The 22,601-nt window shown below is 44.1% G+C and overlaps 1 protein-coding gene across 1 annotated transcript in view; it reads right to left on the minus strand.

The window, feature by feature from the left end:
- The window catches only part of Sar1b (secretion associated, Ras related GTPase 1B), a 24,032-nt gene extending 1,775 nt beyond the window's left edge, over positions 1–22,257 (minus strand). The window contains exons 1-6 of the mRNA XM_005376158.2: positions 22,137–22,257; positions 12,907–12,982; positions 10,479–10,598; positions 5,263–5,328; positions 3,892–3,995; positions 2,726–2,857 (exon numbers count right to left, since the gene is read on the minus strand). Of these exons, the coding sequence (XP_005376215.1) occupies positions 2,726–2,857; positions 3,892–3,995; positions 5,263–5,328; positions 10,479–10,598; positions 12,907–12,964 (480 nt within the window). The 5' untranslated portion in view covers positions 12,965–12,982; positions 22,137–22,257. The remainder of the gene's footprint in view (positions 1–2,725; positions 2,858–3,891; positions 3,996–5,262; positions 5,329–10,478; positions 10,599–12,906; positions 12,983–22,136) is intronic.
- Positions 22,258–22,601: the final 344 nt, after the last annotated feature.

Here is a 22,601-nt window from a genome sequence, read left to right on the forward strand (position 1 = left end):
AAAGGTCTGTTCCCAACAGATTATAAATTCTACTTCAGAACAAAGGCTCATTCTGACAAAGCCAGGACTGCTTAGCAGCAAAGCCCCCAAAACACACAAAAAGCCTCCTTTTTTCACTCTACATTAGGACAGGATGGCCACTCAGTGAGAAAGAGGTGAACTTGGGAGGTACACAAAAATAGTATTGCATTTATTGATATTAAGGACAGTCAGGCATGGTGGTCCATGCCTCTGATCCCAACACTCAGGAGGCTGAGGCAGGAGGATCATCATGAATTCAAGACCAGCCCAAACTACATAGCACGACCCTGTCTCAAAAAACCAAAACCAGGGCTGGAGATGTACCTCAGTGGCAGAGTGCTTGCCTAGCATGCACAAGGCCCTGAGTTCAATCCCCGGTACCACAAACAACAACAAAAACCAAAACCAGCCTGACATGGTGGTGCACACCTGTAATCCTAGCACTCCGGAGGCTGAGGCAGGAGGATCACAAGTTCAAGCCCAGTCTGGGATATGCAGTGAGTTCAAAGCCAGCTTGGACTACACACAGTGAGACCTTGTCTCAAAACAAAATAAACAGGACAAACATTCTACGTAGGTTTATGACCAAACATGGCATTTCCTACAATAAATGTGGAGCTCATTTATTGAAAAGAAGACATAGAAGGTAGATACGGTATTATGTGCCAGTAATCCCTGGACTCTAGGAGGCTGAGGCAGGAGGATCACAAGTTTGAACCCAGTTTGGGCAATTTAGGGATTTTTTTTCTTTTTTAAGACAGGGTCTCCCTGTGTAGCCCAGGCTGGCCTCAAACTTGCATCGATTCTCCTGACTCAGCCTTCAATTTAGGGATTTAGCAAGACAATGTCTCGGAGGGCTGCAGAATATTACCTTGAAAGAATAGATCTAAATCAACAACAATTCTACTTGTAAACTATGGAGTCCTTCCATTGTTTAGTTGAGCCTTTCAATACTATGTTCCCCGTACTTCTTAAATCATAGTATAAATTAACACAGAGATAAAGTGATTTAGGGGATGCAGACATAGTTTAGTTGTAGAGCACATGCTTAGCATATGTGAATTTCCAGGTTCAATCTGCAACCTCAAAAACAGTATCACCTTAAAGCTTAGTATAAACTTTATGTTCAGCAAAAACGTAACACTCCTATGGCCAAGTTTGTATCTTCCTCATCTCTGGTAAACTCAGGGTGTAATGAACACAATACTGATATGCTTAAACACTCATCGATATTATTTTGTGGCCTTTTTAGAGACAGAGTCTCACTTTGCAGCCCAGGCTGTCTGAAACTGCTGATGTCCTGCCTCTGCTGCCTGAGTGCTAAGATTACAGGCACCTGCCACCATACCTGGTGTCTTTTATTCTGTGTTTTTAGTCGTCTGGGGAATGAATCCAGGACCTCCTCTACCACTGAGCTCCATTCCAAGCTATGGTGGCTAATTCTGAAAATTTATGATACTCAAAACACTGAAAACTACCAGATGTGGTGGTGCATGCCTGTAATCCCAGCACTCGGGAGGCTGAGCTTTCACATTAAGCTACATCTCCAACCCTTTTTCATTTTTTACTGTTTTAAGACAGAATATTGTTAAAACCTAAATGTTGAGCTTGACCGTTAGATCTTCCTGCTTCAGCCTCCAAGAGTCCTGGGATTACAGGTATAAAGCAACAAGCCTGACTAAAAGACAGTTTTTAGAAATTCTTCACTTAGTGTAAACACTAAATGATTAATCTTTTTAGGGAAAAAAAGAGCTTGTGACTTCTTTGCTGAAAGAGACTGTCCATGAGTCCTTGACTGATCAATGTTGCATGTCTTTATCTGTTTTCATGAGAAACCACTTTGAAGATATCAACATGTAATACAACAACCATTGTTAATTTCCTACCACTTTGTTTGTAACTCTGTATTGTCTGTACTGTTCTTTGGCTATTTCGTAAAAGTTTGTCTGTCTGCTAATGTTTTCCTCCTTTTATTTAAAAAAAAAAAAAAAAAGAGGGCCGGCAATATAGCTCAGTGGAATCGTGCCTGCCTGGCAAGCACAATGGCATAAGCGCCTGCGTGGCAAGCAAAAGGTCTTGACTTTGACTCCTGGTGCCCAGGGCAGTTGGGGGAGTGGGTAAGAGAGCTTGTGTAGTTGGACAGTTCATTTAATAGTAATTTAAAGCCAGGCGTGATTGTGCACGCCTATAATCCCAGCACTCGGGAGGCTGAGGAAGGAGGATTGCTGTGAGTTCAAGGCCAGCCTGAATTGCATAGTAAAACTCTGTCTCAAAATGACAAAAAAAAAAAAAAAGTAATTTAAGAAGACATTTATACTGCAGAGTGAACATTCACACTTCTCAATTTTTTGCAGGGGTGATGCTAGGAATTGAACCTAGGGCCTTGGTGCTCTACTACTAAGCCCCATCCCAGCCCTTCTGCTCTTTTTTTTTTTGAGACAGGGTCTTGCTGTATATGTAGCCCAAGGGACCTCAAACTCACGGTGGTCCTCCCTCAGCCGCCCGAGTACTGGAATGACAGGTGTGCACCACGTCCAGCCCCCTGCCCTTTTGCAAGAAATTTTTTTTTTGAGACAGGGTCTGGCTCAATTGCCCACACTGGCTTTTGACTTGGAAGCCTCTTGCCTTAACCTTCCAATTAGCTGGGGTTACAGGTGTGCACTCATTGTCTTTCCTTTGTCCGTCTGTCTGTCTCCCTTTTTACCTTTCCTGTTGTCTGACCGTACAAGCCGAATATCTCTCGTAACCTCTCTTCACTGATGGCTTCAGGTCTGTCGATCTTATTCCCAAGAATCAGGATAGGCACGTTGGCAATGGTCTCATCTGTCATTAGTGACTGAAAAACAAAACAAAGAAGACAAACTGACTTGAAACCACCTGAAGAGCTTATTTTGACAAGACACCAAGACAGTCAAGGGCTTGCTCTCTCATACCATGCCATGCAGACTTTCTTTGGTAAACTTTCCCCACATCTCAGAATGAGCACACTGAAACCCTAAGTCCAACTCTCATCTCCCCAAGCTCATTCTAGAAACGCTCACTCAGCTCCCCAAGGAAGTCGGTGAGGTACAGCGGCCAGAGCCAACTCCTCGGAAGCAGGCAGACCTGGTTTCCCTTCTGGTCCTGCCGCCCCCGAGCTGCGCTCCAGCCAGCAGAGGGAAGCTCAGAGCGAAGAGGAGCAGCAGCGCGTCTTATGGTGGCAATCGGCAGATGAAATGAAGAACCACTGCCCTGGAGCAGTGCCTGTGACAGGCGGGAACCAGGAACTCTCTGACCCTGTCCCGCGACCACAGGACCTACTGGAGTTCCCCACGAGAACAAGTGTCCGTTTGCCTGCCCTGGGCGAAGTTATGGTCAGGCCAACCTTGCGTCACTCACGGGCTGGCTCGCTCTGGGCCCCAGCTCTAGTTCTGCCCTGCTCGTTGCTCCTGAGCCCCTTTAGGAGCATCTGACCTGAGAGAGGGGAGTGGGACTGAGGCTGTGCTTGCTTGCTTCTGGGAGTGCTGACTGACAGAGCTGGCGTGCGCACTATTTCCAGACTCTGGCCCAGGCCCGAAGGAATGGCATCTCAGCATGACCTAGACTCAAGCTCGGGCCACTCTGAGAATGATGCAGACATGAAATACAGAAGGGACCCTGCAGAGAGCGTGCGCCTCCAGTCTTCAGGAGAATGTGTGTCAGAGGTTCTTACAGGAGCTACAAGTCTGCCAAGTTACTCCCTTCGCATTCTAAGCAGAGCCATTACTACGTGAAGCAACTGCCACATTTCACCAGATTGCAGGAGAGCTGCACTGAGAGCTCCACCTCCAACCTTTTTCTTCAGGAGTATCAGGTTACTTTACTATGCTTAGTTGCAATTATTTAACTTACATCAAGTTCTTCTTTTGATTCTAACAGTCTTTCATGGTCTGCACAATCCACCAGAAATACAATGCCATTGATAGCAGGAAGGTAGTTTTTCCAAACTCTTCGGGCTAACAAAAACAATCAGGAATTAGAATTTATTTGCTGGTCCAGCCTAGCAGATGGTGTGACCGAAGAGCCCATCAAGGTATCAGGACTAGCTGTTCCACTGGGCCTGGCAGCACATGCCTGTAACCTCAGCACTCGAGGGCGGAGGCGGGAGGACTGGCATGAACTCAGTCGCAGCCTGGGCTACACAGGGAGTTCAAGGCCATCCTGAACTACACAGCAGGATCTTAAAAAAAAAAGAGCAGCTATTCTACCCTTTAGTTAGCTGCTGTGATTTCACTATGTACTGAAGTTGGCCTTTTACCCAGTGGTTCCAAAATCTTTCCAGAATGCCAAAGAAGGAATTTCAGGTTTTCCACATTGTGAGTGAGTCAAATGTTTTACCCTTCCCCCATTTTGCCTTGTGAGAAGGACAATTAAGCCAGGCCTGATGGCGCATACCTGTAATCCCAGCCAGCCTGAGCTATACAGGGATACTCCGTCTCAAAAAAACAAAGGAAGTTCTGCCAGGCACATTAATCCCAACACTATGGAGGACTGAAAGTTCACGGCCAGCCTGGGCAACTTCGTGAGACTCTGTCTCAAAATAAACAGTAAAAGGGCTGAGGATGTAGCTTAGGACAAAGGCGCCATGTTTAATCCCCGGTATTGAAAAAAAAAGTCTACCACTGGACAAGGAGGCACGTTATTACCTCAGTGCAAGACTGCTGCTATCTAACCTAAAGTAAACAGTAAAAAATGCACACATGCATATATGTGCGGCATGCACGTTTCCGACGCTTCCAGTGAAGCATCTGCAGCCACTGACAAGGACAGCAGGGCTGGGGAAGGCTCCCATCAGGGAGGCCAGGGCAACACTGGGCAGGGCAGCACGGGGGGCACCGGCTGGGTTTGGCTGGAGTGAAGAGAACGGGAAGGGGAGAATCGGGAAAAAAGACAAGGACAGTAAACGGGGGCATCACAGAGCCCGGCCTTCATATGTAAGGAATGCAGCTAGCAGCTGAAGGTTCTCTCAGAGCTGTGTATGTGACAGGTGCCAGGGGTCTGAAGCAGAGAGATGGGAGGCTGATTCCCATACGTAACTCCCACTTAAACTGGCTAGTCCTGTCACGAAAACCACTGCGGTTCTGAAAGCGTGTCTGGGAGTAACAACCCCCAAACTTCAGGTCTACTTTGGCCCTTAAGTGGAATGACATTTCATGCATTAGAACAGAGTGGCCATGTTTTTATTTAGTTAAAACAAAAGATTATAATAACATAAAACATTACCTTGAACATGTCCACCCAGATCAAATGTTGTAAAAGTCATACCGGCAATAGTCAGTTCTTCAGAAGCTGAATAAGAATACAAAATATTTTTACAACATAAACATCAGAAATCCATTCAGAGCATACATTATAATTTTTTAATTTTAATTTTAATTTTTAGAGACAGGGTCTTAAGCCGGGCACGGTAGAGCACACCTGTAATCCTAGCACTTCTGAGGCAGGAGGATCATTGCAAGTTCGAGGCCAGCTTGGGCTATAAAGTGAGCGCAAGACCAACCTGAACCGCATAGTGAGACCCTGTCTCAGAAAGAACCCCCTGCCAAAAAAAGAAAACGAGACAAGGTCTTGCTATGTAGTTCAGGCTGTCCTTGAACTCACAACAATCGTCCTGCCTCAGCCTCCCGAGTGCTGGGATTAGAGGTACGCACGACCATATCTGGCAGAGCACACATTATAATTTATATCTGATTTATGTTAATTGCAAATAAGATCAAATCAAAGAACAGCAAGTAAAAGTATATTTTGTTGTTATTAAACATACTCCAGACAACGTGACACAAGTAATTAGAATATTCAATTCTTTGGCTTGTTTTTTGGAAAGGGTCTCACTATGTAGTTCAGGCTGGCCTTGAATGCATGAAGTTCTTCTTTAGCCTCCCACGAGCTGAGACTACAGGCATGAGCCCCTAGACCTGGCTCAATCTAGTAATTTTCAGGTAATTCTTCTTAAACGATACGGGTGAGATAATTTTCTCTTATGGCTATCATGACTTTTTTCTTCTTTTTTTTGGTGCTGGGGATTGAACCCAGGGTTTTCTTATGCTCTACAACTGAGCCACATTCCTAATCCCAAGACAATCTTTAACAACAAAATTTGTAATAAAAAATTGGGGGCTTTACTCAAATTATTTTTGTTCCCTCTTTTCCTTGTGGGACTTGAATTACAAATTTCTTAGACTGCTTGATATTGCACCACCTTGAAGTTTTGTTTATTTTTATTTCAGTCATTTTTCTCTGCCTTTTGTACATGCCTACTGCACTGACTTAACTGGTTTTTCTCTCTGCAGGTCTGGCATGGTCTAACTTGCTATTAATCCTCCCATGAAATTTTCATTTCAGATATTAGAATTTTCATTTTTGTATGTTCCATTTGCTTGTTTGATATCTTTATTTCTTTCCTTGTTAAGGACATATTTTCCTTTAAGTCTTTGGGCATATATAACAGCTATCTTTTTTGGGGAGGCTGTTGGGGACTTTGCACGGAGTTGCATTCCCAGGCCCTTTATTTTGAGACAGGATCTTGCTAAGTTGCTCTCGCTGGGCTCAAACCTGTCACCGTGTCTCAGCCCCCCAGAGTGCTGGAGTTAAAAGCTGTGTGCCACCACACCAGGCTGGCCCTCCTGCTTCTGATTTCCTCCTGTTATGGATCACATTTTCCTACTTCTTGCATGTCCATTAATTTGGATTCAATTGTATTCCTTTCAGCTTTTCTCTGGCAAACAGTTGCCTGTAGATCAGTTGTCAGGTTTTGTTAGGGCAGACCTAGAGCAGCCTTTACTTTGGGGCTACTTTGGTCTCATTACTAAGGTGTAGTCCTTCCGGGTTCTCCATCGAGTGCCCTGTGTATCCAATTAAGATTTTCCATTCTGAGTGGTGGGAACGTAAATACTCCCAGCCCGGTGTGAGTTCTGGTAACAGCTTCTTGGCTGGCCGTGTGGGGTTTTACCCTGTGCATCGCAGGCTGGGAGTCAGCCCTGCAAATTTCTGAAGCCATTCTCTCGCGTTCCCTCCTCTCCAATACTGTACCCGACAAACCCTGCTTACCTGCTCCGTCTCCTCAACTCGGAGACTACTGGGCTATGATCCCTCCTTGCACTCTGACATACAGCTATTACAAGAACAGTCTCTTTTCCTTCTCCCAGGAATTAAAGCCCCATGCCAGTTATTGCTCAGCGCTGCAGGATGGCTGAGGTACGTTTTGCCCAGCGGTCAACAGTGGAGCGTGATTCTGGGGTCTATGACTCCTCCTGCATGCACAACGAGGTTCCCTGCAGTTACCACGAAACTTTCACTAGTTTGAGTCAGAGCTGTTACACTGACTGTGAAGAACTCTATGTATAATATCAAGTGAATGAAATATTTCATACGTCTGTGTTCAGAGTCACTATCTATAATGCAAAGACAATGCCTGAATATGGCTGGAGATCTACTTCCGCAGTTACAATCCCTAATACATTCTGTGGCTCACAGAAGTCCCAACTTCATTAATTAAAATACAGAACACCATTAACATCTCCAAGCCCCCTCCTGCTCCTTTCCCATCAATCCCACGCCCGCCCCAGGAGGAACCTCTGATAGGAATTCTGTCACTGCAGGTTAGCTCTGCCTGGTCTCAAACTTTATATAAATGGTATCATATAGCAAGTATGACATGACTTCAACATGACTGAATGTCGTTTACGTTCCTTTCTCACTGGGTAGAATTGTACTGCTTATCCTTATTTTTTTTTTTTTTTAAATAAATGCCAGAGGTGTTTCTAGCTTTTCACTATTATAAATAAAGCTAGTATAAAGTTACCTGAACAAGGCTTTAGCTAAATATATCTTTTCATTTTCCTGGGCAAATACCCAAGAACGGAACTGCCAGATCACAGGTAGGATGTATGTACTGTACCTTTTCACATATGTTTTTAGTTGAAAAATACATGTTGAAATCAATGTGAGCAGCAGCAAAGCCAAGACAGCGTAAGTTTTGTGCTACTGTATTCCTAGTCTCTAGAATGTCTAACATAGGAGCTGAACAAATATTTGTTGAATAAATAAAAGAGGGCAACACCAACAAGTAAAAGAACAAAACTTACACCTGATATAAGACTACTCCGCAGTCTCCTCCAATCTCGCTGCTTTTGTGATTTTGTATGCACCAATCTCGCCACCATCATTTTGTCTTTAACAGAATTGTTCCTGCATCACAATCCCATTCCTCAACCCCCACTCTCTTCTCCTAGTATCAGAAGACATCAATTTTATAAAATCCTTTACCAACCTAACAGTTTTATAGATGAAATAAATACTTGGTGTTCTTTTTTTTCCTGTTTTTTCTCTTTCTTCAGTCTTTGAACATTACCAGGTCTGGTGGCGCAGACCTGTGATCCCAGCACTTAGGAGGCTGAGGCAGGAGGATCTCCATGAGTTTAAGGCCAACCTAGGCTACACAGAGAGTTCAAAGCCAAGCCTGAACAATATAGCAAGATCCTTCCCCTAGCCCCACCCCCACAAAAAAAGAAAGAAAGAGAGAGAGAGAAAAGTCTTTGAACATTTATTGAACTGAATACAGTCTTATCTAAGTTTTGGTCTAGTTTTCAATTCTCTTTTCTCTTTTGTGGGGAGGGCAGTACTGGGGATTAAACCTATGCCTTAAATTTAGTTGTGGTTTTTTTTGGTACTGGGAATCAAACTCATGACCTTACGCTTGCCAGGTTGGCGCTGTGCTGCTGAGCTCTATCCCCAGCCCTAGGCCTTAAATTTGTGATCCTCCTGTTTCAGTCTCTTGAAGGGCGGGGACTACAGGCATACATAGTGGCACTCATTATTAAAGGTGCAGTGAGCTGAGGATGTAGGTCGTGTTAAGACGGCTCCCCTGGCGTACACAAGGTCCCAAGTTCAATCCCCAGAAAGGCAATCAATCGATATTTTATAATTAAACATGGATTAATTTACCTTTACATTTTATGTCTATCAGATCTTTAATCTTTTTGCCAGTAAAAGTAAGGTCACAGGTTTTATAAAGTAGACTTCTGTTTCTATTTGCAGTACTAGAAACTGAACCTAGGGCCTTCACACTGAGCTACTCCTCCAGCCCTTTTTTTCCTCTTTCTGTCATTTGGAGATAAAGTCTCTCTAAATTGCCCAGGCTGGCCTCAAATTTGGAATCCTCCCGCCTCAGCTTCTGGAATTACAGGTATGCACCACTGTATCTGGCTTGTTCTTTATTTATTTTTAAATTTTTATTTTTACATATATATTTGTTTGTTTTTTTAAACAGGGTCTGGCTGTATAGTTCAGGTTGGCTTTGAACACACTATGTAGCCCAAACTGGCCTTGAACTCATGGCAATCCTCCTGCCTCAGCCTCCCATGTTCTGAGATTATAAGCGTGTGCCATCACGCCTGGCATTTTATCTATAACTGTGGTGCTACAGATTGAACCCAGGCTACATCCCCAGCCCCTCTGTGACATTTATACTACCTACTGTTGAGATTGTCAGGAATAGCAAAGTAAGTGGTTAGTAAACTGAGAGTAGCAGCAATTTGTAAAACCATAACCTGTCTATTGAATTAATGGTTAAAAGACTATGGTTTTAAAATTTGAAAGAAATTTATGTTATGCAAACAAGTAATCATGACTATCTATCCTGTCACAATTTCTAATATAACTTTATGATTCCTCTAGCTACAGAAAGGAATACTAACTGATAGAAAGCTCTGAATATCATTTTAAGATCTAAATATACTCCCTGAGAACCAGTTCTCTTATTTACTATACTATTTTAGGAACAGGTCAAATAACCCTATCATAAACTATCCATCTAAACAGAAAAGTTTTTTTGGGTACAGTACACCCTGCAAAGTCATTGTTCAGAGTTCTCAGCCTTCGCAGGTTTTTCCTTAGAACCTAACTAGTAATTGTTCGCATAAACCCCCCAATTCTGCAGAAACCACAAATATCCCCCACAACTGTTTTTTTGGGAGGAGGTTTGCAAGTAGCCAATCCGAGTGCACGGTTCAGTTCTCCTTGCTGCTGACTGGCTGCTGCCCTGTAACCCCTCCTGGGCAGATGCACCTGCATTCCGGCATCGTAACAGCTTGCTGTACTGTGTAGCTATTTCAAGTGTTCTCAGTTTTGTTCTTCTTAAAGCCCTATCGCCCTAACATGCCACCACAATGCCCTGCACCTTCTTAGGCTTTATTAATACAGTATTTTACTAAATTAAATAACTCTAGGAGACAGCATATTTAGGGTTTAAACTATAAAAACAGACATTTATAGGCATTTTTCCAAGTCTGAAATTCACAGTATTTCACAATTCGCAGGTGCTCTAGGAATATAACCCCCACAAGTTGTGGGAGTCTACTATAGCGCCTAACTCCCAGCATCACTTTAGTAACCCAGCGTGTGGTGATCGGGTACAATGTTGTGCGGGAGACGATACTTACTGGGATGCAATGTTGGGACATGCTGTCCAAGTCTGTCATCTTTTAGCATATGTAGCAATGTTGTTTTCCCCGCATTATCCAATCCAAGAAATACCAATTTACCAGTTTTCTTATATAATCCTGTAGAGTAACAGATACAGTTAGTCAAAGTGATATCTAACACAGGTTGTCCAAATAATTTTAAATTTAGTATAAATAAGTTTGAATTTCTAAACTTATTTTCAAGTTTCTGTTTTCTCTTTTCCCAATATTGGGGATAGAACCCTGGGCCTTTGCATAGAGCTATACTCCAGCCCTGTTTTAATTTTTAGACAGGGTCTCACTAAGTTTCATAGGCTGGGCTTAAACTTGTGATCCTCCTGCCTCAGACTCTCAGGATGCTGGGAATACAGGCCTGCACCACCACGCCTGGTTTTATTTTCAGTTTTAAAAGAGCTGTTTAAAGTCTATTAAAGCTGGGCATGGTGGCCCATGCCTGTAATCCCAAGTGCACTTGGGAGGCTGAGGTAACAGGATTGCGAGTTCGAGGGCAGCCTCACAATGTAGTGAAACCCTGCCTCAAAAACAGAAAAAAACTTATTAATGATTGGGGTTTCAAGTAATTAAAAAACTAAATCTGACTCTACAGTAGAATATGTGTTGCTAAAAGGTATCTACATTACCAAAAGGTTGCTTGCCCTGACAATTTAGAAATGAATATTGTGGTGGTTCATTTATTGCCCTTCAGCCTCCTGACAGGGACCTGCACAGACACCGCCCTGGGCTCCAAGCCCTCAGCTGCATCCTTCGAGTCTCCAGCACACAGACAGATGTTCGGTAATTGTCTGCATCTGACTCTAGTAAGCACTGACCAAATACAGTGTTTATGAAAACATTTATACAATACTTGATGTCACGTATTTAGGAAGCTACACTGAAGGAAAAAATAAAAGAATTTTTTCATGGATGAAAATAAACTAAATATTTTAACAAAAGAAACCACGGCAAGAGTTTTATTAGTCAAAAAGTTAAGCTTTTCATTGTTGAATACTCCTAAACATAAGGTCAAACTGTTGATCATGGAATTCCATAAAACTAAGCAATAGCCAGGGGTGGTGGCGCACACCTGTAATACCAGCACTTGGGAGGCTGAGGCAGGAGGATCATTGCAAATTTGAGACCAGCCTGGGCTACAAAGTGAGCTCAAGGCCAGCCTGACCTGCATAGCGAGAAACTGTCTCAAAAAAAAAAGAACCAAAAAAACCTAAGTAATAACAACAAAAAAGCAAGTATAGCTGGGCGTGGTGGCACATACATATAATCGCAGCCCGCAAGAGGGAGGCTGAGTGAGACAGGAAGATCATCATGAGTTACAGGCCAGCCTACACTACACAGAAAGCTCAAGGCCAGCTTAAACTATACAGCAAGACTCTGTCTCAAAAACAAAACAAAATACAAAAACCAAGTATAGATGAATGTGGTGGTGTACATTTATAATCTCAGTGCTCTGGGAGACTGAGGCAGAAAGATTACAAGTTTGAACCTAGCCTAAGCAATTTAGTACTCAGAGAGACTGTCTCAAAATAAAAAATAAACGCTGGGGATGTAGCTCAGTGAGGTCCTAGGTTTAGTCCTCAATACCATATACGTAAAGTGTACCATACACATTAAAAAAAAACTCAGTACCAATAAATTGATAAATAGGATAAGAAAGGCAACAATGACCAACTGATAGTAGACTGACACTTAACTGCTACATTTGACACTGAATTTTTTTCAATAATAAGTGATTTTTTAAACCAGATATGGTGGTGCACACCTATAATCCCAGTGCCCGGGAGGCTGAAGCAGAAGGACCATTGCAAGTTCAAGGCCGGCGTGGGCTACATAGTGAGTTCAAGGCCAGCTTAGACTACATAGCAAGACTGCTGAAACACACAAAAACAAAATTTTGTTTTTTGAGCTAGGTGTAATGGGGTGCACCTGTGATCTCAGGACTCTGGGAAACTGAGGTAGGAAGATCGCAAGTGCAAGCCCAGCCTGGGCAACTCAGTGAGACCCTGTCTTAAAATAAATAAAAATTCTGGGATACAGCTCAGTACAAAGGCCTTGCATTCAATCCCTTGGTACTGGGGCTTAAACGCAGGACCTCACACACCTTAAATATACTCTCTACCACTGAGCTGCACTCCCAGACCCGAACTTTATTTATTTATTTATTTTTGTAATTTTGAGACAGGGTCTCACTAAGTCGCTAAGTTGCCCAGGCTAGGCCTGAATTTACAATCCCCCTGCTTCAGCTCCCAGAGCAGAGTTGCGGGCCACCAAGACCAGCTCACTTGTATTCTCAACAGCTGGCACATTTGTAAAAGAAGTACTGCACAAATAAGTACATGTATATGAATAGGATTTAACGGGATAAGTAGAGAAAACAAAAGGCCAAGGTTACCTAAAAATTGTAGCACACTGCTGAAACCACTGTAAATCCAATCAAATATGAAGGACATATCCAGATCTTACAGGGCCTGAAAAAAAGAATTTTGGGTTTAATAGTCATCATTAGGCACCAATATACATTAAATACCAACAGTGTTAAACACCAACTCTCAGTAAATAATCCTACAGTAACCTTAGACAAGAGTTACACATTGTTATCCAAGTCCTTCTAACCAAATTATACTGTTGTATGAAAAACAAAATTCCATTAATATATCAAGTAAAGCTGGGCACTGTGGCTCATGCCAGAATCCCAGCTACTCAGAAGACTGAGGCAGGAGGATCTCAAATATGAGGCCAGTCTGGGCAACTCAGCAAGACCCCGTGTCAAAATGATAAAGGTTATGGAAGTAGTTACTGATATAATGCCCCAGATTCAAACTTCAATACTGCCCCAAAAAAAAAAAAAAAAAAATCAAGTAGAGACCATTTTTTGCCCATTAAAGTAGCAAAATGAAAAAGAATTATAACAATAAGGACTAGAAAAAATGTGGTTAAAAAAAAAGAGGCACAACTGGAGTTTGGTGTGGTCCACACCTATAAGCCCCACTACCCAGGAAGCTGAGGGAGGAGAATCACAAATTCTAGGACAGCCTGGGCAACTTAGTGTGACCCTGTCTCAAAATTTAAAAAAATAAAAATAAAAGGGGCTCAGTGGTATAGCACTTGTCTAGCATATGCAAGGTCCCCAATACCAGGAAAAAAAAAAAAAAAGAAAAGGCACAATTGGTTGGTATTCTAAGAGGTTGAGGCAGGAGGATTTCAAGTTTGAGCCCAAACTGGGCAACTTAGCAACTTGAAAAAATACAAATAAAAATAAGGGGCCAGGGATACAGCTCAGCAGCTCAGTGCTTGCCTGGCAAGTGTGAAGTCCTGAGTTTGATTCCCGGTACCACAAAATAAATAAAATAAAAACAGGACTGGGGTCATAGCACAGTGTGAAGGCTTTGGACTGTCTCCAGTCTGATTATACCTGTGTGGAGCATCTTTCCTTTCTCCCCCTCCCCTCAATCCCTCTTCTTCAATAGCAATTGGTAGCCAGGCATGGCGGTAGGCACTTGCAATCCCAGCAAGCAGTAGCCTGAGGCAGGAAGGTTGCTGTGAGGCCAGTCTGGGCTACACAGTCAGTCCAAGGCCAACCTGAACCAGTGAGGCCAACCAGTGAGATCCTGTCTCAAAAAAAAAAAAAAGGGGCTGGGGATTTAGCTCAGTGGCAAAGCGCCTGCCTGGCAAGCGCAACGTCCTGAGTTCGGTTCCCGGTACCGGAGAAAAACCAAAAAAAAAAAAAAAAGCCAGGTATGGTGGTGTATGCCTATAATCTCAGCACTTGGGAGGCTGAGGCAGGAGGATCACTGCAAGTTTAAGACCAGCCTGGGCTACTAAATAAGCTCAAGGCCAGCCTGAACTGCACAGCGAGACCCTGTTTCAAAAAAGACTGAACTGCACAGCAAGACCCGATCACAAAAAAAAAAAAAAAAAAAAAAAAAAAAAAAGGAATGTCAGAGATAGCATGGCCCTTTAAACTTTGTGGACCTGGCCCAAGTTTCAGGCATGTTCTTATCTAGAAAAAGAACTTTGTTGACCTCAAAATGTGTATGTGCATTTTTAAACAGTTTTGGTGCTGAGGATTGAACCCGGAGCTTCACATATGGTAGGAAAGTGCTGCACTGATCAGGTGTATCCCAGCCCTGAAAGTACCTTTTGTACCTGACTCTTTTTTCTCTTGAGAGGTCTTTTATTTTCTAATTACCCGTTAATCAACATATGTGTTAAGTATAGTTCACTCTGAATCGAACTGTACTTTTTCTGCTATGACTTAAATAGTTTTAAAAATACTGTATTCAGTAATATGATTAAAATTTGAAAAGCTTAAAAATATCTAAGAAAGCCAGAAGTTCACTACATGGTACCAGCTGCATCTTTTTTGAACTTGTGGCCATCCTCCCGCCTCAGCCTCCCAAGGGCTGGGATTATGGGCATGTACCACCATGCCCAGCTATCTCTGACATTCTTTAGAAAAGTCTGACACACACATTGCTTTCTTTCATCACCTCACTCAAGTGGGTCATCAATCCTGACCGGATGAGCTCACTAAACTCAGAATCTAGAGGTGAGAGGCTGAGAGATCACATCACCCTGAATGAGAGAGGGAGACAAGAGCAGGCCCAACTCCAGCTTGCACAAGGCCTAGCAGTCCTGTCCATGAGAGCCCCTGGGGCCAGGCAATAGCCTCTCACCTCTCTCTTCCACTTGCTTTTTTTTGTGGTACCAAGGACCTTGCACTTTCACAGGCAGGCGCTTGTGCCGCCGAGCTATTTCCCCAGCCCCTCTTCCCCTTGCTTGAACTGGCATAAACAAAATTTTGTCCTTACAGTCAGGCAATTCCTAATTAAGTAACCCGCAAAAGTATGAAGAGTTGTGTATGTCAGCATCACAAGAGTGAGGAGTGGAGTGGCAACATACACACAGACATACACGAATGTAACACCATGACAGCGCCTATTTTACTCAAGTCAAAATCACTTTATTTTGAGACAGGGTCTTGCTGTGTAGCCCAGGCTGGCCTCAAACTTGCTGTGATCCTTCTGCCTCAGCCTCTGGAGTGCTGAGATCACAGGCGTGCACCACACCTGGCAGCTTTCCAGGAGATTTTACAACGTGGTATGTTTTCCAAAGAAAATCTTAATAACCTTGGGTGCAGAGAACCAAGCAGTAGAGTATGTTGAGCTATTTCATTCAAGTTAACACATTTTATGAGTGTATATTACGTCCAAGGTCCTGAGCTAGATCCAGAGACTACAAAGAATGAGAATCAGCATGGCTCTTCCACTTAAAAAGGTTCTAACACTAGACTGAAAGTTAGCCCCACAATGTGATTTAACTGAGAATCATTAAAACTAAACAGTGTATTATTTGGGATGATACTAACCTACCTACCTTGGATTCGGCACATGCCTATAATCCCAGCACACAGGAGGCTAAGGCAGGAGGACTGCTGTGAGTTTGAGGCCAGCCTTGGCTACATAGTAATTTCAAGGCCGGCCTGAACTACAAAGAAGGACTCTTCCAAAAAAACGAAAAACAAAAGAACCAAACCAGAACTTCTCACCTGATCGAGTCTTTAAGGGACAAACCGGGGTAGGTAAAGCAATGAAACCAGGAAGGCTAGAAGAATTAGAAGAGGCAAAATGGGAAGGAAACATGTTAGTCACAAAATACAACTACATGCTGGGTGTGGTGCTACCTATCTGTAATTCTAGCACTTGGAAGGCTGAGGCAGGAGAATCACCATGAGCTCAGGGCCATCCTGAGCTACATAGTGAGTTCGAAATCAGCCTGAACAATACAGGCCTGTCTCAAAAACAAACAAACAAACAAACAAACAGCAATTAGAGAGACAAGGGTCTGGTGACAAAGGATCAGTTTTTGACAGTTTGAACAGGATGCAGGGAAGCAGTCTACTGGAGAACCTAAGGCCAGTACTCAAAGCAGCACCAAAGCCATCTCTAGGACTGATGTGCTGTGTGACTATCAACGAGTTACATGTTTCTTCTGAAGTATCTCTTGGGTTATTATAAAGCTCAGATGAGATAAACCGCACAAAGGAAGCCAGGCTAGTGTTATTACTGAGAAGTGAATGGGAACAAAGCTTAAAAAGTGGAGCCATAACTCAGGCATGGTGGCGCAGGAGGTTGAGGCAGGAGGATAGAAAGTGCAAGGCCAGCCTTAGCAACTTAGTAAGACTCTACCTCAGAGAAATAAAAGACCTGCAGATGAAACTCAATGTTCCCTGGGTTCAATCCCTAGTACCAAAATAGGGGAGCGGGGAGGGAGAAGAAAGGAGAGCCAGGAAATCTAAGCAAGTAGTAGGAATATGACTCTAAAAGTTGAGAAGTGTACAGAAATTGTAAGAAGCAAACCAAGGGTGGGGAATGGAACAAGTTAAGGAACTGCTATACAGGCTGAGGTGTACCTACACAGTATAGCACTTGCCGAGCATAAATGAGGCTCTTCAATCAAAATCCAGCACTGCAAACAACAGACAAAACTGCCAAAGAGATCTGTTAGGATTAAAAAGCAAATCTTAGCTGGGTTTGGTGGCACACACCTATAATCCCAGCACCGGGGAGACTGAGGCAGGAGGATCATTGTGAGTTTGAGACCAGCCTGGGCTACAAAGTGAGCTCAAGGCCAGCCTGAACTGCATAGCAAGACCCTGTCTCAAAGAAAGACAGAAAAAAAGCAAACCTTCAGGCTGGGGATATGACTCCATGGCACAGTGTCTGCCTGGCAAGCACAAAGTCCTGAGTTCAATTCCTGGTACCAAAACCAAAAAAACAAAAAGCAAGCCTTCACAGTAGTGCCAGTGAGCATAGACTTCCACTCTAGACCCCTCTACCACCATCAGCAATAGTCAGCTTTAGAGAAGATGAAATGATTGCAGATTAGAGACCTCCAGAACAGCAATGCAAAGGACACGGGGACAGGACCTAGAGGGCACTAGTGAGAGGAAGGGAGGTGGTGTGACCAGAAGTCCAGGCTTAGCTGATAAAAGTGTAAAGGTGAGCAGTATGTGTATGACTATGAGGGTGGTGACTGAAAGCTGGCTTTACACAGACATGGGGAAATGGGGGAGGTCTGTAGCCGTAACACAGGTATAGATATAGTAAAGGGGGAGAAACATGAAAGACACGCTAGACTGTATCAGCGAAATAGAGGAGGATACCGGGTTTGAGGACTTAAGAGAAGTTCAGCTCTGGGTGTGACAAGCTCCAAGGTCTGGCTCTGGCCTGGAAGAATGAGAAGGAGAGGTGAAGGACATGAAGAGCCAGGCTAGAGGGGACACAGTCCAGAGGGACCGGAACTGGAACCACCCAGAGCCTGCAGAGAGCAGGCTGGGTGAAGAGGCAAAGTCCTTACTGGACACAAAGGCTGATGGTAGGAGCTGGGAGGAATGGTGTGGGTTAGCACAGGGGAAGCCATAAGGAACAAAGATGTTTTTCCAGAAGGACGGTACTAATTTCCTCTTCTAAAATTTGTCATAAGAGAAATAATACAGAGAAAGTACTCCAGAAAATGAGAGATACTTTTATTTCTATAAACTTATTTCAAAGAAATTTAAAGCTAGGAATTGTTAGAAACAAAATTAACAATTTCTGTTAGTATTTTTTTTAAATGGAGAAAAAAACAATCTTAGTACAAAAGCTACTTAGATAGAACCCAATACCTGAGCCCTGAGAACAGGTTACACAACCTCATGAACACATTATTAAGACATATGAAGAGCAAAGGTCAAGAACAAGGAAATAAAGACACGTCAGCAGATTTATTTATTGCATGAACATCCAACAGGAAAAGGCCCTAGGCAGATTAAAAAAGTAATCTACTCAAGTAACATGAAAATCAGTGCAACGGATGTAATGGAATAGAACTTCTCAGATTACAAATAACATCTTAAAACCACGTCCTATTAAACTTACACGGGCCTGCCGAACTCCGGACAAAATGTCCAGAGTAGGCAAATAGTTCAAGCAGATCAGCGGCTGCCGGCCTGGGGGCGGGGGGCGGGGAGCAAATGCTAATGGCTCCTGGGCTTCTTTCTGAGGTGGTGACGGCTGCACAACACTGTGACAACATTAAGAATACTGAACGCTGCGAAGGGGTTTGTGCTACGCCAACTGTAGCTCAACAAAGCTACTATAAAAAAATAAAAGACAGCCCCATGCCTATAGTTCCAGCCAGTCAGGAAGCTTAGGCACAAGGGTCTTAGTTCAGCCTGGGTAAGTTAGTGAGTCCCCGTCTCAGATAAAGTAAAAAGGGCGGGGGATGGAGCTCAGTGGCACAGCACTTACTTAGCATTGTGAGGTCCCGTGTGCAATCCCGAGTATGGGAAAAAAAAACACAGGAGACGACAAAATATAAACACTCCAAAGAGCAGTTCTGGGAAGCTTGGCATGCACTACACGCCTACAATCCCAGCACTCTGGGAGGCTGAGGCAGGATGATCCTATCTGAGCCTAGTTTGGACAATTTACTGACTTAGTAAGGCCTGTTTCAAAATAAAAAAATGAAAAAAGGAAAACAAAGTGAGGATATAGGTTAGTGCAATGATTAAAACAAAATTCTGTAAGATCTATATATTATCTGTAGTTGGGCATAATGGTACAAGCTTGCAATCCTGACATTCTGTGAGGCTGAGACAGGAGGACTACAGTTTTAAACCTAGCCTGGGCAACTTAGTGACTCAGCAAGACCCTGTCTCAAAATAAAGAAGGGCTGGGGATTTGGATAGAGACACTGGGTGAAGCCCCAGTATTATTTAAGGGGGATGGGGCCTGTGCGTAGCTCAGTGGTAGGGTACTTGGCTAGCACGTATGAGGCTCTGGGTTCAATTCTTAGCATGGTTATAAAGAAAAAAAAAGGAAGCTATCTTTCTTGAGACAGGGTCTCTGACATGCAGTTCAGGCTGGCCTTGAACTCACCACGTATATGTGCTGCCAAAGTGTTACGGCTTGTGTCTAGGTGTCTCCCCAAAGCCTCATGCAGGCATAGGTGGGGCTGTTTCAGAGGGGGCTGGATCTAGAATGTGTGACCCTGGGATCAGTTCATGGTGTAGTGCTAGGCTCAAGGGCACTAGGATTAAGGGTGTGAGTGCTTCCTGCCCTAAGTAGCCTGGATATGATATAAGGGAAAGAAAGAGCCGTGGTTGACCCTTGTTGCTTTGTTACCTTCTGCCCACCATGAACTGTCTCTCTCTGCCATGCTGCCCTGCCTTGGAGTCAGCTGATTATGGAATGAAGCCTCTACAAAAACTGGGCTAAGTAAACCATTCTCCCTTTAATTTTGGGTGTTAGGTATCTTATCTCAGCAATGAGAGAAAAGTAACTAAGACACCAAGTGAGCACAATGAACTGTGTATCCCAGGCTGGCCTTGAACTCAGTACAACCCTCCTGCCTCAGGCTCCTGAGTGCTGGGTTACAGGAGAGTATACAACCATGCCCGACTCGCAAGTAGACTCTCTGTAAACTAATTTAGTAATCCCCTTGTAAGTAGTACTAAAAATATACAGAAAGCCAAGGTATGTTTTGTACCTTAAATGTTCCAGGACAGTGCTGCTTTACAAATTTTTTTCCCCTGAAATTGCTGATTTTTTTTTCTACAGCCTTTAAAGTTGAAAATATAGTATAAATATCTTCCTGGGGGGAGGCACCTCAAATATTTTAGGACTGGATGTATAGCAATTACAATTAGTGAACAAACCTTTTAGTTCCACAAAAATACATGTTCAAGTTTCCTTTAGAGAAAAGTGACAATTGAAAGGTTAAAACCATGACAAATAAGCCAGGTGGCACAGGCCTGTAATCCTAGCACTTGGGAGGCTGAGGCAGGAAAACTGCCATGAGTTCAAGGCCAACCTGAATTATTATTGTGAGACCCTGTCTCACACTCCTCCCCTGCAAAAAATCCATTAAATATAAACAGCCTGAACTACTTGGTGAGACTCTGTTCCAAAACCAAACAATTCCTAGGTTTAATCCACAGTGGGGGGAGGGGGGAGGAAAAAAAACTGAGTACAACTTGCCAATATTAAATTAAGAAAATTATAGTAGACCACTTGATGACAAATTGAATCCTCAAAACACTAATTGAACATCTAAAAACTATACAAAGAAGAAACTTTTCAACACTTATTTAGTGTGCAGAAATGATGAATCATTACTAAAGAATTCTAGTTTGTAAGCTTGGAACGATGTGGCAGTGATTTCCATTTCTGGTAAGTCTGATCTTTATGACAAGTCTTGCTTGAATTTCTACTCCAGCAAAATGGTGCAAGGAAAATGAAGATTAAAATCTACCTTAAACTGCTCATCTTTACAATTACTGTACAATGCTTCTCTAATATTTCCAGAATGAGGAAAGTCCTTTCCTACAAACTCAGAAAGTGCCAATGAACTATATTAAAGTTTTTTTATTTATTTATTTGTTTGTTTGTTTGTTTTCTTGAGAGGAGTGGTCTTGCTGTGATGCCTAGGCTGGCCCCAAACTTCTGAACTCTAGTGATGGCCCACCTCAGCCTCTGCAATAGGTGGGGACACTGCCCAAAATCTGGGGGTGCACACTGCCCCAAATCTCTCTTTGCTTGCTTGCTTGGCTTGTTTGTTTCGGTTTTTCCAGACAGGGTCTCCCGATGTAGTTCAGGCTGGCCTTGAACTCACTAGGTAGCCCAGGCTGGCCTGGAACTCCTCTGATCCTCCTGCTTCGGCCTCCCAAATGTTGGGATTACAGACATATGCCACCACAACTGCTTTAAAACTTTTAAGAGTGTGCCACCATAACTGTCTTAAAACTTTTAAAGTTCAAAACAGCCGGGCGTGCTGGTGCACCCCTGCAATCTCAGCACTGGGGAGGCTGAAGCAGGAGGATCACAGGGAGTACTGTACAGCTTCCCTTAGTGGACTGTTGCATGCATGCCTAGGTAGTACCTTTCACACAGTTTATAATCAATAAACGTTCCTTTCCTACTTCAATGCAATTTATTCTCAACCAGTATTTTAGCACTGAACAGAGCAAAACAGTAACATTGTGATTCAAGTAAGAATGTGCAAACAAGCATAGGTTGGATTTCTTCATCTCTGCTTGTCCAATATATCAAATACCTTAAATTCCTGACTAATTTGGTTCTTTCAGGTAATGATGTCAGAGTGTTAGCTGTTCTAAAACCAATTTCTATCGCGTAGGGAAATCTCGGAACACTGTGAATTACGTCGGTTTCTCCAAAAGTGTCCCTCTCCCGCTCACCGAGGGCCGGGCTAGGGCAAAACCTCAAGCGCTACGAGGAAGGAAACTGGCTGTCTCCGCGCTACCTGGGAGCTGAAAATAACCTGTCGCGTCACAGCCTCTCCCGCTGGCGCTGATCCCCCGCTTGCCTTCACCTTTCCGGGTGGGCAAGGTGAGGACCAGAAGAAAGCGCCCCGGCTGCAGCCCTCGGGGTCTTCCCGAAGCCCCAGCGTCCACCGCGCAGCGTCCCGCCCGGGGCGTCACGGCGGCCCGGCCTCCCTCGCGGGGCAGCAGGTGTCCTCGCTCAAGGGCCACCGCGCCGGCCTACGCCCTAACATCGCCCCTGTCCCGGGGGCCCCCAGCCGCCGCCCGCCGCTCCTCGCTGCGGAGGGGCTGCCACTCACCTGCGACGGGAGCGAATGCAACTCCTCGCTGGACGTCGACCGCACTCCCTCGGAGACCGAACAGCAGTGCGCGATGGTTGCCGCGGCCTCGGCCCTCTTCGGCTCCTTCCGGCGGGCGGTGCCTCGCTGGAGACGTCCCCCGGCCGCCGCGCCGCGCGAGCTCAGTTCCGCCTCCTTGCGGTCCCCGGCCGACCCCAGGGCAGGGCGCGCCAGCCCGAGTCTCTGGCCGCCTTCCCCTCCTCCCGCAGCAGCCCCGGACTTGAGGGACTCGCGGCGCTCCCTTGAGGAGATTATATGTGTTATCTGTTAATTAAAACTTCTCTTCCCTCCACTGCCCCGACCAGGTGCTGGGGCTCGAACCTAGGGCCTCAGGCATACTAGGCAAGCTCTTTACCATTGAGTGACACCTGCAGCCCTTAAAACTATGTTATTTTTTTCCTATACTGAGGACTGAGCGCAAGGCCT

This window comes from Chinchilla lanigera, unplaced genomic scaffold (assembly GCF_000276665.1).
Source record: "Chinchilla lanigera isolate Chin_1 unplaced genomic scaffold, ChiLan1.0 scaffold00007, whole genome shotgun sequence".
Lineage (NCBI taxonomy): Eukaryota > Metazoa > Chordata > Mammalia > Rodentia > Chinchillidae > Chinchilla > Chinchilla lanigera.